At 37.7% G+C, this 16706-nt stretch overlaps 1 protein-coding gene across 2 annotated transcripts in view; it reads right to left on the bottom strand.

Annotated features, from left to right (window-relative positions):
* PTPRN (protein tyrosine phosphatase receptor type N) overlaps nt 1-16706 on the bottom strand; it is a 2492130-nt gene that overhangs the window by 100251 nt on the left and 2375173 nt on the right. For both annotated transcript variants that reach the window (XM_044075862.1, XM_044075864.1), the window contains 2 exons: nt 6305-6424; nt 3868-4034 (listed from right to left, as the gene is read on the bottom strand). In XM_044075862.1, the coding sequence (XP_043931797.1) occupies nt 3868-4034; nt 6305-6424 (287 nt within the window). The remainder of the gene's footprint in view (nt 1-3867; nt 4035-6304; nt 6425-16706) is intronic.

Genomic DNA, 16706 nt, shown 5'->3' with positions numbered 1-16706 from the left:
AAAAGATCAGTGTAAAGTCCAAATACACAGTGTTTCATGTTGAGCGCATTTATCAATGAATTGACTTCATCAGAACAAACTGAACCTCACCCCTAAAACATTTAAATACTCTTTCTTAACAAGCAGTCAATCAGTATTCCTAAGGAATGCTCAGCTCACATCCACTTTTTAAAGAAACAGGAACCCATTCAACCATAATGAACAAAGACTTAGTAAAATCAGTCACTGATTTAATTTTTTTTTCTTGCGTAATATTAAACTCCAAAAAAACTTTCTCTGTATCAAATAAACACTTTCCTTACTATTTCACCCTCTTTATACTGGTAAGTAAGATATTAAAACATTTTCCATGTAAAATACATGATTATTTGTAAATTCAAATATATTATGTTATCTTATTAGCTTTTCCTACTGAGTAAATGCATAAATGGTCATTGAGACCTGGAAGGAAATTTGCAGCTAACCTAAGCTGCCACATGAGTTCTCTCTATCAATTAATCAATTAATTGATGAAAGCGCTCAGCATGAAACACTGTGTATTTGGACTTTATACTGGTCTTTTATTTGCTTTTATTCATTAAAAGGAGTTTTCCATGGTCCTTTTGGTGCATTTTTTCTGTGGTTTTGGTCTGTTGAGCAACAACATACCTTCATTTGGTCTTTGTATAGTAGTAAGGTACCACCTCCTGTTTTTCTTCCTGGCTGGGAATTAAACACATAACTGCAGCCAGAAAAGAGGTCTTTAAGGTTAGGAGTGCTTATATTTAATCTAGGATTCAGTGATTATGTATAATGTATGGATGGTAAGTATTAAGGAAAGGTTCCAGCTGTTGTTGTAGCTTTTTTTTTGTACACTGCTTGCATTTAGTAGGGCAAGCTTGAGAGGCTTAAGCACTGCTGTTTTGTCTGTCAGAAATGTCTTTTGGGGTGAGAGCAGGACTGGGTTCTATGCTGCTTTTTAGAAGAAAACGAAAATACAGTAAGGATGTTAATTTTATTAAGAATGAAGGCAATTTAAATATGCCCGGATAAGAACTAGATTCAATTTTAGTCTTTAGATGAAGAAATACAAAAGGAGGGTCTAATTGTATAAAGAATTATGCCAATTTAAATATCCCTGGAGGTGATATGACCATTTTTTTCTATATTTTTTTGTCTCAGTTGCTACTAATCATCACATATTCCCCTACAGGAATCAAGCCCATTCACTTACTAGTTTTGGGGATCATTCACCAGATGCACCAGGGTGACAGCTATCCAGGGAACCATTATTCTGGCATATATAAGGGTTGCTTGTGCCATCTATGGCATCTCAGATACAAAGGCATTTTTCTTAGTCTAACCTCTATTCTTGGTGGAGGAATATACAACTGCATCATTGTGAGTACCAAAATGCCTTCCCCTTCTTCAGGTATATTTTACCATGTACTTGTTCAACAAAGACTGCCACCAATTGGTGGCTTAGCATACTACAAACCTGCTCCCAGGTTGTGTGCTTCAACCTGTCCTACAAATTAAAGGAAGTAAGATATATAACTAAGTGAAATACTGGTGTTTTTATTCAGAGAGGGGGGTGCAGGAAGTTGGGGTGGTCAGATAATTATAAATAAAATGATGTGGGGTGGGAAGGAAAGGCAGGGTGCAGGAGGAAGACAGAGAAGTTGAGTAAATCAAAGCAAGATGAAGTGCTGTCGACAAGGCTCTAGCAAATATTATGAGAAAAGCAATTAAGTTAGTGCCCCACTTCCTTAAGTGAAACTACACATATTGATTTTGGCACCTAAATGCCTCACATAAACTAGAGATTAGGGTGTAATTAAAAAAAAAAAAATATATATATATATATATATATATATATATGTGTGTGTGTGTGTATATATATATATATATATATATATATATATATATATATATATACATACATGTATATATATATATATATATATATATATATATATATATATGTGTGTGTGTGTGTGTGTGAGTGTGTGGGTGTGTGTCACTTATGTTATCAGATTAACTAAAACATGTTACAGGAATGACTAAATTAAGGGTGGGAGGTTGGCATAATGGTTAAGGTGTTCACCTTACAAACACAAGATCCAGGGTTTGATTCTCAGATGGGGAAAATGGCTAGGAGGCAGCTAGCCTAGTACTAACCTATGAACCTATGAATCTAAATAATAAAGTCACTGCAGCTATCTGGGAGCCTGTAGGAAATACAAAAAGTTGAAATTAGCAGGCAACCTAGTATGGCTAAGCACAGAAGACACAGAGGAAAGTTCTGTTTGAGGCAATTACATGTTAAAGTGCAAGTCAAATTCAGTGACAGCTTAAATCACAAGGATACTCCAATATGCAATTACTTAGCTTGCTAGCAATGCAAGTCCAGAACATCAACATTTAGTGACCCAGCATGACTGCCTTATATAAAGATCTGTTAAGATATGTTAAAAATGTTAGTCAGCAACAGTTTAACTTAAATTACATAAAAAAGAGACCCTCAGCCTATTGCCCTATCCAATGAATATCAAACTGTGTTAACGACATATAGTATCATACAGCAACCGTATTAAACAAAAATATCGAGCACCAGTAACAAAACACCTTGTGCTAATACATTTTATAATAAATAACAAAAGATGTTAAATCAAAACAGCAACAGGTATACAATGAATACAAAGGAAAGAGAAAATATGTACACACACCTTTGAACTAGTGGTTTCTACAGACAGGGAACCTATGTCTGTTAGGGAATCCTGGTTAAGTGTTTAACTGTGGTCACTGTAAAAAGGCTTCTATAGAGAACACATGTCTGCTAGGGAATCTTGATTAACTGTTGTCACTGTGAAACAAAAGGAGTAAGCCCTGCTTCAGAACACCTTCCATATTCCACATGTAGGAGCATAGCAGACTCAAAGCAGCAAGATATGAGATACGGAGTGAACTGAAGGCACCAGACAACGTCACAAGAAAATCAGGTTTGTGCCTCATCACAGCTAGACAGGATGTTCAGAAATTATGATGGATTTAGAATATAAATGACTAGCATGAGCCAAAGATTTAGATTGTTGCAAACAGCCAAACAGTGTGTACTAAAAAATATCACTGATGTCATCAAACAAGGTTAACTAAAAACAGCTACAGTAATGACTAATGGAATATATCTGAGAGTCCCTGTTCAGAAGTTAGCATATGGAAAAAGTGCAGAAATGCATGTACTATACAGAAAAAACCCACATATATATGGGAAGTATTACAGTACAAAGTCCCAGGGTGCTAAACTTACTGCTTATGTTGAATAAGCCACAATAAAAGAAAAATGAGGTGCTTAACCTGGTTCATTTTCCTTTGCCTTAAAAACTTAGCATGTGCTTTGGTAAGCAGTCATCGCTAAATGATGGTGATATAGAAAAGTAGGGAGAAAGGGGAATGCTGCTGACACACTCGTGGGCCTTTCAGCTAACAAATGCCAGAAAGTGAACCCTGCTTCTAATTTGGAAGCCTGACTAGGTGTTTCTGTGCCTGTAGGTATACTTGGCTAGGTAATTTCTGCCTACTTTGATAAATGGTGACCTTCTGTTCAGTTTATGACTGTAAAACAAAAACACAGTAGCAAAATCATGAAAATACTAATAATAAATAAAGAAGAAAAATAAACAACAGTAAGAGTCAAATAAGTTTAAATACAGGATTAATGTGAGTGGCACCAAACTTCAAGACAGTGTGGAGAGGCTATTTGCTGCTGTGGAAAGATTAAAGTACAGGGTAAGACAAACAGCAACCAAATATTGGCCGACCATTTATTTCTTGATTCCATTTCACTCTTTAGTTAAGATCCTTTCAGTCAGTGAATTTCAGCCTTACCTGCGAAAATCCAGTAAAGGTCGGGTTGTGGTTGGGATACCTCCTGCTGGCCAGCTTAAGAAGTGGAACTGAGTTAGTGTACGTGTCTCCTGAGAATGGACATTCTTCAGGTAAAAACTTCGGACCAGGAAATCCTCACACCAGATATGTTCGGAAACAAGATTTACCTGAAAGGAAGCAAGAAGCAGAACACCTGTTTTATAGGACTAATCATTGTTTTATAAGGGACACATCCTATGTGCACTAATTACAGAATGCTTTATATTATAAAGCTGTAGAGCTGGAACTATTATTCATAAGCGTCATGGGTAAGTGGTAAAACATAAGAAAGCTACCCCCACCATAATAATCAAAAGGCATGTTCAAATACTCCAGATGATGCAGAATACTATTTTAACAAGTTGTTTTTATATTCATATAGTCCCATGTCAATTGCTATGTTTCTACTCACCTTCCTGCTACTACTATCACCTCCTATCCTCATTACTACTTACCTTACATAAGGGAACTCCTATAGGGACAGCTGGCAGAAAGGAAGACGTTTACAGTGAAACTGTACCAATATGTTTAACCATGCTTTATACTATCCCATGAGAGCATGGTTAAACATATTGGTACATATTGGGGAAATGCTGCCATGAGAGCATTTTTCACATGCCAGAAATGACAAAAAATAGGTACATATGCTAATATATGCAGTCTGGGCCACAAGGTATCCTGCCACCTTTCAGCCATCTGCTTTCGTCATTCCTGCAGTATGTCCAGTCGCCATCAGGATGCACCCATTTCAGCATTGTTTTGTCATAGGCTTTTCTCCAAAATGTGGGATAAGAGGCTCAGCCCCTCCCTTTCCAAAGTCTTGGATCCTAGACTGCCAAAATCATTTTCGGAACTTGAGTTGTCAGTGTCACAGGCAGGAATTCATCCCTTGGGAAACACGGAATAAGATTAGCTTAGAAGAGTATAAGCTACATTGTCTGTGTTACAATGTGCTAAGATAGCAGAAGACTACCACTTCTCCCGAACAGGCTCCCTATCCATATGAAGCAAAGTTCAACCTAACCCAACTCAAGTGTAACTTGGACATCTGGATGGGGAACAGGAAATTCATCCCTGGTTTGGCACCTATGTCTGTAATGGACACAGGTAGCATGTAAATGATTCATCTCCCAAGCCCCTGTTTGTAAATGCTTCACCTCCCAAGCCCCTGCTTACACTTATCAAGGGTACCAGAACTTGTCAGAGATTTGGGATGCATGGCTAGGCTTAAAAAGGCCCTTGTGGTCTTTAGTCTAGTAAACACCTATGAACCTATTTAATGTAATTTAATGAATTAACATATAATACAGACCACATGTTGAGCGCAGTTCTGAAGGCCATACATGGAAAAGGATATCAGACTGGTGGAAAGAATCCAGGGGAGCTGAACCATAAAGGCACATGGGATGGAAGAGAAAAAATAGGACATGGACCAGGGGTACTGCAGGTTTTTTTTTTTTTACTAGAGACCAGAAGAGACAGGAAGGAGATAATATTGCTGAAAAAAATCATGTTAGGGACATACAAAAGGAGGCTGCGCAGGCAGCAGTCTGTATGGGTTCACCTTTCCTTGGAGCAATAGAAGTATTTCTTCTCCTGAGCAAGTACATTTGTGCCAGCTAACACTTTGTACACAGCCACTATCTGCATTGCCCACACAGTAACCAATTAGTGGCTTAAAGTATGAACGACTGTCCTGAAGAACATGTGCTTTGCATGGTCTGGCACCCTACATATGTTATGTGACAAGCAGGCCAATAAGAAAAATTCATACTTTAAGAATAATGATTACAGATCAAATGTGCCTGTATAGTGCTTTATAAGCTATAATCCTTCCCTTTTATTTCATAGCAAACTTCCTGTATACAATTGAACCCACAAGAAACAATGTTAGCATCAAGGTATGCAAAATGTGTACATAGAAAATACATAAATAAATATTAGATATGTCAATGTCACTACAATGGTTGCAAAGGTAGAAGCATCTTTATTTCCAGTAGAAAGCATTATGTGAATCTAATGGACACACACACACACACACACACACACACACACACACACACACACACACACACACACACACACACACACACACACACAAGGAATCATATGGCTAGATCTACAATCAGTTTTGCAAATAGTCAGTGTAAGTCTACCCAAGTGCGAACATAATCTGTGCCCAGGGAATCAGTGTCAGGCAATGATCATCACATCTGGTAGAAATGTTGTGAAAGATTTTAGTACCAGATATGAACTCAGGTTTGTAAGTTGCAGATTCTTCTGCTGACATAAAATAGGAATGACAGCAATAAAAAATGAACGTTTTTAATAAAATTAAAGAAGCAGAACAAAAACACAGATGTTATACAGAACACTGTAAAAACAGAGAACACATTACCTCATATACATGGTACAGGGAAGATCCTTCATCAGGCCAATATCGATCACATTGCTTCACTCCATCCTCCAGCAATGGGGATAGCATGACAATCACTGTGCAGCCATTCTCCCACACCATCTAGAAATTCAAAAATAGAAACAATTAATACCACTGCAACACTACAACAGGCATTCTACTGGCAAGCCTAGTTAGCAATAAATGAAAAGAAAAACTAAAATAGACATGATTGATATATTTTTGTTTCATGTGAGTATATAAATTCACAGCTTAAAAGCTTTCAATGAACTTATATTCCAGAACATGTATACAGAACTTCAGTACTACCACAGTGGATAATCTATTTTAACTTATAATATAGTGCTACCTTCCTTCCCAACAGATGAAGATGACTTCTATGTTATAATTGTTTTGTAGATAACCATTTTCAAGGGTATCCTTCTAAGTAGTGAATGGTATTAAGATATTTATTACAACTACTCATTTGTGTATATTTATAGAATCAAACCAAACTTAATTTCTATAAAATGTTGTATACTACAGAAGACAAGTTAAGATATCTTAGTATTTTTTGACATTGCAGTGCTTTAACTGTTAAAGGACTGTTGAGCAGGTATTATGTTTATTCTAATCTCATTTTCAGATAAACATACCACCATAGGTGGTATACACTTTGGATACAGAGACTACAACCTTACAGATCCTAATCTTAAGTTTAGAATAAGATTGCAAGTACCGTATCATGTTTTATTAATGAAGATATTTAATTAATGAAGATATTTAATTTAACTCTTTAATTTTAATAAATAAGCATGGTATTTTTTTACTTGCTCAACATTTTATTTTCTTCACCTCAATAGAAATTCCAGTAGGATCTGCAGCATGAAAGACAAATGCACCTGTATACTGTTTTCAGTGAACACATGAAGAATTAGGACAGTGAGATAGTCTTACGTGTGTCAAGGTGAGTCATTACAGCATTTTATTACTCCTAGCTGTAGCTGTCAGCAAACTAAACTACTCACATGTTAGCAAGTGGTTTAATCAATCAACATTTAGGTTAAGCAGCACTGTTTCCAATATCAAATCTTTGGGACCCCTCCTGCTACTATGTATGGAATCAGAATGCAATTGTTTAGTAATCTCAGCATCCTGCTAATTAAATTGATATCTATGTCTGCATAGAGTTAATTAGTCTGATACAAAATGCTGCCAAGATTTTGCAGTGGGAAGCAGTGCCTAAGATTACATAAAAATCCAAGTGTTGTTTGCCTCGGACTGCTGCACTCTACCCCTCCTCCACTATTTCTTAATTTAAAATATAAATATGGAAATGTACACTAATCAGAACATCCCAGTTATTTTTGCAACACTAAAGTATGCTCTCCAAAATCCTGTATATGTGTCAATAAAAGAACTTTAAAAATAGAGCCGTCCTTAGCTCCTAGCACAACACAAGACATGCCCATAATTGGATACACATTAGCAAAAAAAAAAAAAAAAAACAGGAGTAGCTTTTAATAGTGTCTGCACCAGTGAGTAAGTGAAAATGGATACAGCAGATTATGCTGGATACAAGTTTATCACTGATATGTCCCAATCCCAGTCTGAGAAATGCCTACTGGACTGTAAATTATCAATAAAATACTAAAAAATATTGAAGTTATACTAGACAAAGGTTTATTCCCATTCCCCACTCTTGTGCAATCTCAGAATTAGTATATATAATTAGCAGGTAGTACACAGCTCTTCACTTGGAGGGCTCCTTGCAAAAACATTGGTTTTGGATGAGGTCAGATTTTGTCAATTTTTGGATTTTGATATTTTTGACTTTAGATATTTGTGCTGTCAATATTATGCTATTTAGATGATTTTAAGTATACATATTTATATAGTGTGGGAGTGTGGGGACTTGTCCCCATGTTATGGAGTGCAGGGGCACTGGCTCACTGCATACAAAATGCTTTTGTTTGTGTTTGACCTCATTGGAAGTATGCATCTTGAACTCACTTGTTAACTTAATTATTCTCTTATGGGTTACAGCTGACTTCCAGAGTGACCCAGTGGGCAGCTGCCACTATAAAAACAGTTTTCAAGGCAAAGGAGGGGAAACAGAAATAGGCTGTTGGATCTTTCTTCTGGATTTCACTTAAATAATGACAGTCAATGTCATGTAACAAGGAGTTTGTAGAAATCATTGTGAATTATTTTGATCTACAAAATGTATTCTGCTCATCCTGCAAACCATTTCTTTTTTATTTTTTTGTCTTTAACCTTGAGAGGACTGGAGAGTCAACATTGCTCAGGGTACCAGCAAAGCTTCCTATGACTTCTGACTCTCTATAAGTTTCCTTGACTCACTTAGCATTTTGTGACATCACTACCGGCTAAATGAAGTAGTGAAAACAATTGCTTAAATTAAGCATCTTTTTAAAAACTAATTTCTAATTGCATTTTAGTACTGAGCAATGCCTGGATTCAGATAAAAAGACTTGGTATCAGAATCACTTAGTCCTAACACCTGACCTAAACTAAGACACTAGCTTTAAAAAATAAATAAAAATAATGTAGTCACCTAAGTGCACTGTTCATTGTTAATCTGACAGAACCTAAAAAAAGTCAGGAGTGCATTTTATTTTTTTGACAAAACAGAAAACAGTATACTCAAGTCTTATTAATTAACTCCCATACTTGGAAGGGATTTAATTATATCTGCATATATTACAAGTGAGTTTCACTTTAAAGCAAAAGTAGGTTTATCACTTTTAAAATATGAAGTTAAGCATGAATACCCTTTTATCTGAGGCCATGAAAGGGCAGATGCATATTTATTTTGTACCAATCCTGACAGTGATACAGGAGCAGTACTAACTTTTCAGTTCAGCTTCTAACTCAGACCATATGCTGTTATATTTAATCAGCTTGCAGGTAAGCAGAATGGCAGGCTGTACTGAAGTGAGAAAAGCTGCATTAATTTGCATATTTTACATGCTACGCTCCAATGGGCATAAATCAAAGATACTGTACTACTAATAAGAGCCCTAGAAATTCGGCATTGCTTTGATCTGTGGCAAAATACAGAGCAACATATAAAAATGACATTTACAAGATATGAAAGGATATAGAACAGATACAGGCTATAACAAACCTTTAGAATATTCCCCTGAAAGAAACAGTATCAAACAAAAAAAAAGATTTTTAATAAGTAAAATGTAAATGACTGCTTATAATTGCAGGCAAAAATACATTAAAATAAACACTTTTTGCATGATTTTAGGTTTCGTCTGTATAGTAATCTTACAGCATATTAATTAACAACAGAAAATAAATGTAACATCTTACTAGGTACCAGGCACACAGAACATTTATAACTTAAAGTCATGAGAAAAATACATGAACAAATTGCAGTGTTGGATATAACATATTGCATTAAAGACTATGACAGGCCTGCCTCCTTTTATTCCAGCCAGTATCACCACATCATTTGACGTTCCATAACAGAAAAAAATACCTTTGTAAAGAAGTACACCTGCAATTATGTAGGAACTGCTAGTATATCAGAAGCATTTTTTCTTATTTCAGTACAGAGGTTCCTCATTTGATTAAGTTGTCTAAAGATTTCAAGATTAGACACTGCTGATAGAAAATGCATTTATTTTGAATTAACTTACTTCCCCCTCATCTCTGTTTTTGCTTTCATCACACCTACTTATATCTGACATTCCTGTCGACTTCCCAAATGGCTGCCCACAGGTATATCCCTGGCATAATGCAGACAGGAGGTTTTCCTTTAGTGGAAATTTGCTCTTTCAGCAATCTCAGTAATAGGTCTGGCACAAGGGGATACTGGGAAGATGCATCAAGCCAGACATTAACTATCTTACTGATATCTGCCATTGTCTCTTCTCTTACTCCCTCCTTAATATAGAACATGAAATGTTGTCACTGAAGTGCACAGTCCTGAATGCTCCCCCACTCACATATCTGCTGTGACCATATAAGCTGAGGCTGAAGGTTTTGTCATTCAGCTCTACTAGCTTTCAGACCACATTTTCCCTTCTTTCTGGACAGAAGAGATGGAAAAGTGCTACTTATATTCTAAATGCAGAGGCCAGCCATGATGTGACATAAGGTCATTTGCTATCTATGGTCATATGTGGTGGAGCAGAATGTATTGCTTTAGTGTCAGTGGGCTCGAATGACAGAGCATATCTAAAAGTGCTTACATGCTAAAACCTAAGATGCCTTTAATCCTTCATCTACTTCAGGGCCACACTACTCTGGATCTGTTTCGGAAATGCATCAGCAGTGTTCTTTACACCTATACAGCTAATTTATTCAGAAGAAAGGATCATTCCTGCAATTTTACAAACTTATGCTTGACATTCAGAAGATTACCTTACTTATTTTCTGATGCTTATGCTTGCAAACTCATTATAGGATCTGATCCAAATTGAATCTCTTTTAGCTATCAACAAAATTAAAAGCAGCACAGATATGCTATATGTAATTGAATTAACAATTAAAAGATATTCATTTTGCATTAAGGAATACATCAGAATTTAAAAAACAATAATAAACTGCAAGTTCAAAAAATTACATTTAATTAATAAATGCAGCAGAAGTGTATGACATGAAACTGAAACAATGCATGTGTGCTAGACACAACACAAACAAAACCTGAGAATATTGCAGTAGCACAGTTATCAAAGAAAGCAGTGACCAAAATTCAGCAACAATATCAACATTAATTTAGTTAAACCTTTCACCATAACTCTAATATTCTGAGAAACATTTAAATAAGAAGCCTTTTATATCAATGTTGTTTGTGTAGCATTTGGGAAATGTTTGTAAATGTAGGGACCCATCAAAGAAAGTGCATTGTTAGCAATATTAAGGTGCATTTTAGTATGAGTAATGGCTATAGCCTTCATGTGAATGAAGGGCAGTTAGAAGTTGTTGGTATAAGCATACTCTGCAGGGAGATAAGGACAGTAGTTCCGAACATAAAGGCGATCCCAAGTACTCTAGTGGACAGATGGTTTCTTTCTGTAGTAGGAAAGCAACCAGTTTTCTCCATGGTGAAATGATGGTGTACCATTCTGGCAGCTAAAGGAGGATTGAAAGGCATATATTATTCCTACAGGATTCAAAGACTACAGTGGGGAGCCCATATTCAGGAGGGGTGGCGGAGTAACAACCATTTCTCTAGTAAAATCTGGGTTTCTGAGCACAGTAGATTTGTAAACTTACAAAATACTTTACCCTTTATTTTGTTTTTTGTACAAATTCAGTCAGTATGAACAACAATTGTGACAGAAACAATACAAGAAATAAAAAATATGGGTATATTTACTTATTTATTGCATTTGTTAACTGGAAAAGTCCACTGGGCCTGGAAAGAACCCATTTTCAGTGGAGGCCCGGGGAGAAAAACTCCACAATAATTAAATGCAATGAGAATATTAATACATTTAACAAAGAATTTTGAGTAATACTACTATATTGAAAGAAAAATAATAAAACAACAGTGAAGATAATTACTATCATGGAAAAATAGAAGTAACAGATCTGATGAAGCATGTTTTTACATGTGAATGCGCTTATCTGTTGAATATACAATAAATTTGTTTGATTTTTAGAGCCTGGTGGTCCTGCCTTGTGTCTTCACTTTATAATTACTGTCATGGAAAAATAGAAGTAATAAATGGCATATATTCGAATTCACATGAATGTACTGTGTCTGCAAGGTTCAATGCAGTGGGGATGTTAAGTACAGTAAGAACAGGAGATTGAAGGGCTAAGGAGGGGAAAAGTTAGACTAGAGTGGCAGGGAAGGGAGTAAATGGCCAGAGTGAAGGGAAGGAAATTATAGTAATAGATTAGTTTAGATTTGTAAATATTCCCAAGACCTTCAGAATTTTGACCAAGCCCTTTCCAGAAGAAAGAAACATACTTCAGTCTGTTATAAATGACAAATAAGACAATGCTAGTTTTCCATCAAATTAGCCACCTCAGCTAAGTCTCTTTAACAATTCAGTCTTAAGTGATGCAGAGGGTAGCATTGTTGCCTGTCAGTACTTGTCTCTAAAGTTCAGTTACTGGCTGGCAGGAAGGGACCCCCAGATTCCTCTTAAATGAGAGAGACATGCAGGTGAAGTAGTGATCTTCCAAATTGCCTGTAGGGTGGGTGCACATGTAGTCAAGCATCAAAAAGGCAAACAGTGAACTAAATAATGAATGACTGAGTTATACAGTCACTGATAGCTAACAAATGTACATTTTTCAGATGCAGTCATCAGTATGTGTGCATCAGGAACAAGAACACCAACTTCAAGGTAGCTTACAAAAAGACAAATTAAGTGTGACTATGAAATGCTATCATCATTTCTGTGTATCACTGTAATAAGGGCACCAACACAAAAAGAATGTCACTGGACACAGTAGCACAGCTATAAAACTGGTATCTATGTTAAGCTTCATCTGAAGTTACTTAATATGAGAGGCCAGTTACACAAATCAGAAATTCCAGAGTTATAGCAAACTTAATATTTCTCTGAATGACAGAAAACACATTTGAACTAACTTACGTTTGTAATTATAAGAAAGTAGAAGAGACAGAGAAGCTGACCAATTAGACTTCAATGGAACAACTAAGTATTATTTGATGTTTCAGTTATTTAACAATAACTATAATACAGGAATATAAACTAGGTTTTATAGTGGCAGTAACTTTGGCCCCTTGGATCAAGGTGGCGTGTCCACACTTTAAACAGCATTTAATAATAGTGAGAACAGTAGTCACAAACTGTGGTCAGTTATAATATGATCCTGAAAGACTCCTTTAATTTTTGTATGGTGGCAGTCTATGGCCCTCAGGAAACCTTTATGTGACAAATGGTGTACTCTAGGGGGAACCAGAAGGATATGATGTCAGAAGGGTTGCATGTAATAGCAAATAGGCACACAATGTTGTGTGAGGGTTCAGCATAAATCTGGATCTTGCGAGTCTGAAGGAATGTTCACTAGTCTCAAAACGTGGTACATCTTCCAATATCTGTGGTGCTGTCCTTACAACTGTACAGGGTGTACTGGCCATTGTTAATGCTGATGGGCCATGAAGGACAATTGCCAGACTCAGCAAAGAAAAGAGATTATACTGGGCTCTGTGATAAAAATGGGTAAAAATATGACTGTGATCCAGTTGATACAAAACTGACTAATAGTTTGGATGCCAGAGAATGTTGCTGTACATGGTTGGACTGAGCAGCGGACACTGTCTCATCCATCTTAAGGGAAGGAAGGCAGCATTACCATGATGCTGGGGAATCTTGCCACAGGCTGGGAAGATCCCAAATGCTTTGTATATGGTTGCACCATGTGTTTGGAACTAAGAAATATTGTTTGTGCCATAGGCAGGGATAACACATTTATGGAGGAATGAGTCTGCATCTAATTCATGCTGCAAGTCCCTGCTACACTGGTGACTGTTGTACTACGACTGGGTGGGGTTAGGCAGCATTCAAAAATCCCATTTCTTGCACTGGGGATGGCACACCACCAAGAAATGAATTCATTTACCAATGGGCATCTTTAGTGAGATTTCCCTGTTCCTGGTCTTCCCTAAGGGGATACCCAGTTCAAAGAGGAAAATTAGAAACTTTGGCCCCAAAGGGGTACAAGAATGATAAAGTAAAGATGTAGAAGACATTACTTATTATTTAAAAGAAAGCATCTATTCTAGAAAATCTTGACAGGAGGTTTGAATACATTTCTTACACTTGTTACCGTTTTGATGTTTTACACTGTTTCATACCTAAATGTTTTCCGTGACTGCTGGATACAGTGTTTTTAATTATGTTTTATTTTTTCTTATGATATTTCCTTGTATTATTATTTTTTTTTGCCATTATTTTGGCTGGCATAGCTGCATGTGTAGACCCCTTCATGAGACTTGTGTGATAAAGTGGTTATGAAAAAGTGGAACTATAGTTCTGAGTGTTTAATGTTTTTACTACAGTGGCATATAAAGCATTTCTCTTTCCTTTAACTTCAGCAAAAAATATGTGTGCATGGTGGAGGCTGTATAGCCCCTATCCAACAGCATGCTTTTAATGGTAATGTAAAGACAACCACAAGGCCTTCTATAGTTATGTAAAGAATCTCCACGTCAATACCCAGATTTGCTCTGAGCTACTGCACGATGGCATCTCCTATACCGAGCCAACAAATATTGCCAGTATACTGGCCGACAGATTCAGTGCCAACTTTACCCCCCCCCCCAAATGACCAATCACAATACCAGTAGATTGCCAGGCACCCAGTATTACTGCTGCACAGGTTAAAACAGCACTGTTCAAGGCCAAGAAAACAGCTTCTATGGGACCTGACAAGATCCCTGGTTATATTCTACATGAACTACAGAGTGAACTGGAACCTCACCTGTGTGCCCTGTTCAATCACAGCCTCACCTCAGGCTTTGTCTCTGCCAAATGGTGCACTGTTACAGTCATCCCTCTCCACAAAGGAAGAGTGACTACAGACCCTGGGAACTATCGTCCCATTAGCCTGACGAGTCTGATATGCAAAGCTATGGAATGCATCATCATGGACCTAATAAACAAGGATATAGGGAATCTCCAAACTCTGGATCCCACACAGTTTGATTTTGTGAAGGGTAGAGCATGCCTGCTCAACTTGGTCGACTTCTTTCAGTCAGTCACCAGAGCTGTGGATGAAGGCAACGTGGTTCATACAACCTACCTTGATCTGGCCAAGGCTTTTGATACCATTCCCCACTCAGGAATCATAGAAAAACTCACTACGTTTGGCATCAACCCCTGTATCACTAGGTGGGTTGCAAACTGGCTCACAGATAGAATCCACAGTGTGAAAGTAGCTGACTCCAAGTCAGACTGCCGATTATTCACAAGTGGAGTCCCACAGGGCTCGGACCTGGGTCCTCTCCTGTTTGGTATCTATTTCTTTGAAGTCCAGGCCAACACGAAGGGACTCTGGCTGACAAAGTTTTCAGATGATTGCAAGTTGGGAGCTATTATTCATAGGTTCATAGATTCATAGGCTAGTACTAGACTATCGGCCCTAGGGCCTATACAAGCCTAGCCATAACAATTCCCTGAATATTTCTTCCCACAATATTTACTTCCCTGAACCCCTGTCTAGCAGGGCGACTGACATGATCCCTGGGGTGAATTTCCTATCGCCCATCCAATCGTCAAGGTTCCTTTTGAAGAGTGCCAAGGAGGCGCTCTGCTTGACATGTATGGCCAGTCTTCTATTCCAGAGTATGGGGAGTCTCTGGGTCAGGAACCTATCCCTCCAGCATGTTTTGTTGATTGTGATGATGAGGTTTATATCCCTGGAGCATGTAGCTCTGAGGGATTGGAAATTCTTTAAGTGGAGCATGTTCAACAGGTCAGGGTTTGATATGGCCTTGTATGCAGAGATTGCCTCTGAGTAGACGATATGCCACAGAGTATAGCTGGAGTTTTTTTAGACAGTCAGCATAGGGCATCTGCTTTAGGCATGTTACTAATTCCCCAAGTGATGTTGACATCCTACAGACTGGCCTCACTGTGACCAATGACTGGTGTCAGAATCATGGTTTTAAGCTCAATGCCAAAAAATGTGTTGTCGTCCCCTTTGGGAAAAACCTGGTTCCCATGAATTACCACACTTATGGTAGTCCACTGAACACAGAAGGCATTATAAGAGATCTAGGAACACAGGTTGACAGCAACCTCTCTTTTGACCACCACATTGCCATTGTGGTCAGAAAGTCCTTCTATGTGGCACATCTCAGGAAGAAAGAGGTCATTGTCTCTCTCTACTCTTCCCTCATTAGGCCAATCATCGAGTACAATGCCCCATTTGGCATGTACCTCACTCGACACCTGCAACAACTGGGGAGGCTGCAAAAGTACCTCATGAAGAGGATCCTAGGCCTTAAACACTTGTCCTATATGGACAGACTCAAAAAACTCCAACTATTCTGTCTCATATTGCCTACTTAGAGGCGATCTCTGCTTGACTTACAAAGCTATGTCTGTCCCAGCTCTGTTAGAAATGCTACATCTAAATAAATCCCAATTCCTCTGCACCACACGCTCTAGAGACCTCAACCTCATTACCACAATTAACAGAATATGCAGGAGGGACAGGTTCATTACCCAGAGACTGCCCATGCTTTGGAACAGACTTCCCATACATGTCAAGCAGAGCACCTCACTGACCCTCTTCAAGAGAAATCTTGATGAGTGGATGGGAAACAGAAAATTCACTGTGGGGGTAACACCAGTGGCTCTACTCAACAGAGGCACTGGGAACTAAGGTCGGGTGGCACTATGCCAGGGTAATCCTATGGCTAGGCTTGTAAAGGTCC

Source organism: Protopterus annectens, chromosome 6.part1 (assembly GCF_019279795.1).
Source record: "Protopterus annectens isolate FY-2018-M chromosome 6.part1, PAN1.0, whole genome shotgun sequence".
Classification (NCBI taxonomy): Eukaryota; Metazoa; Chordata; order Ceratodontiformes; family Protopteridae; genus Protopterus; species Protopterus annectens.
The sequence above is the reverse complement of the archived record's forward strand: the minus strand, read 5'-3'. Positions and strand labels throughout refer to the sequence as shown.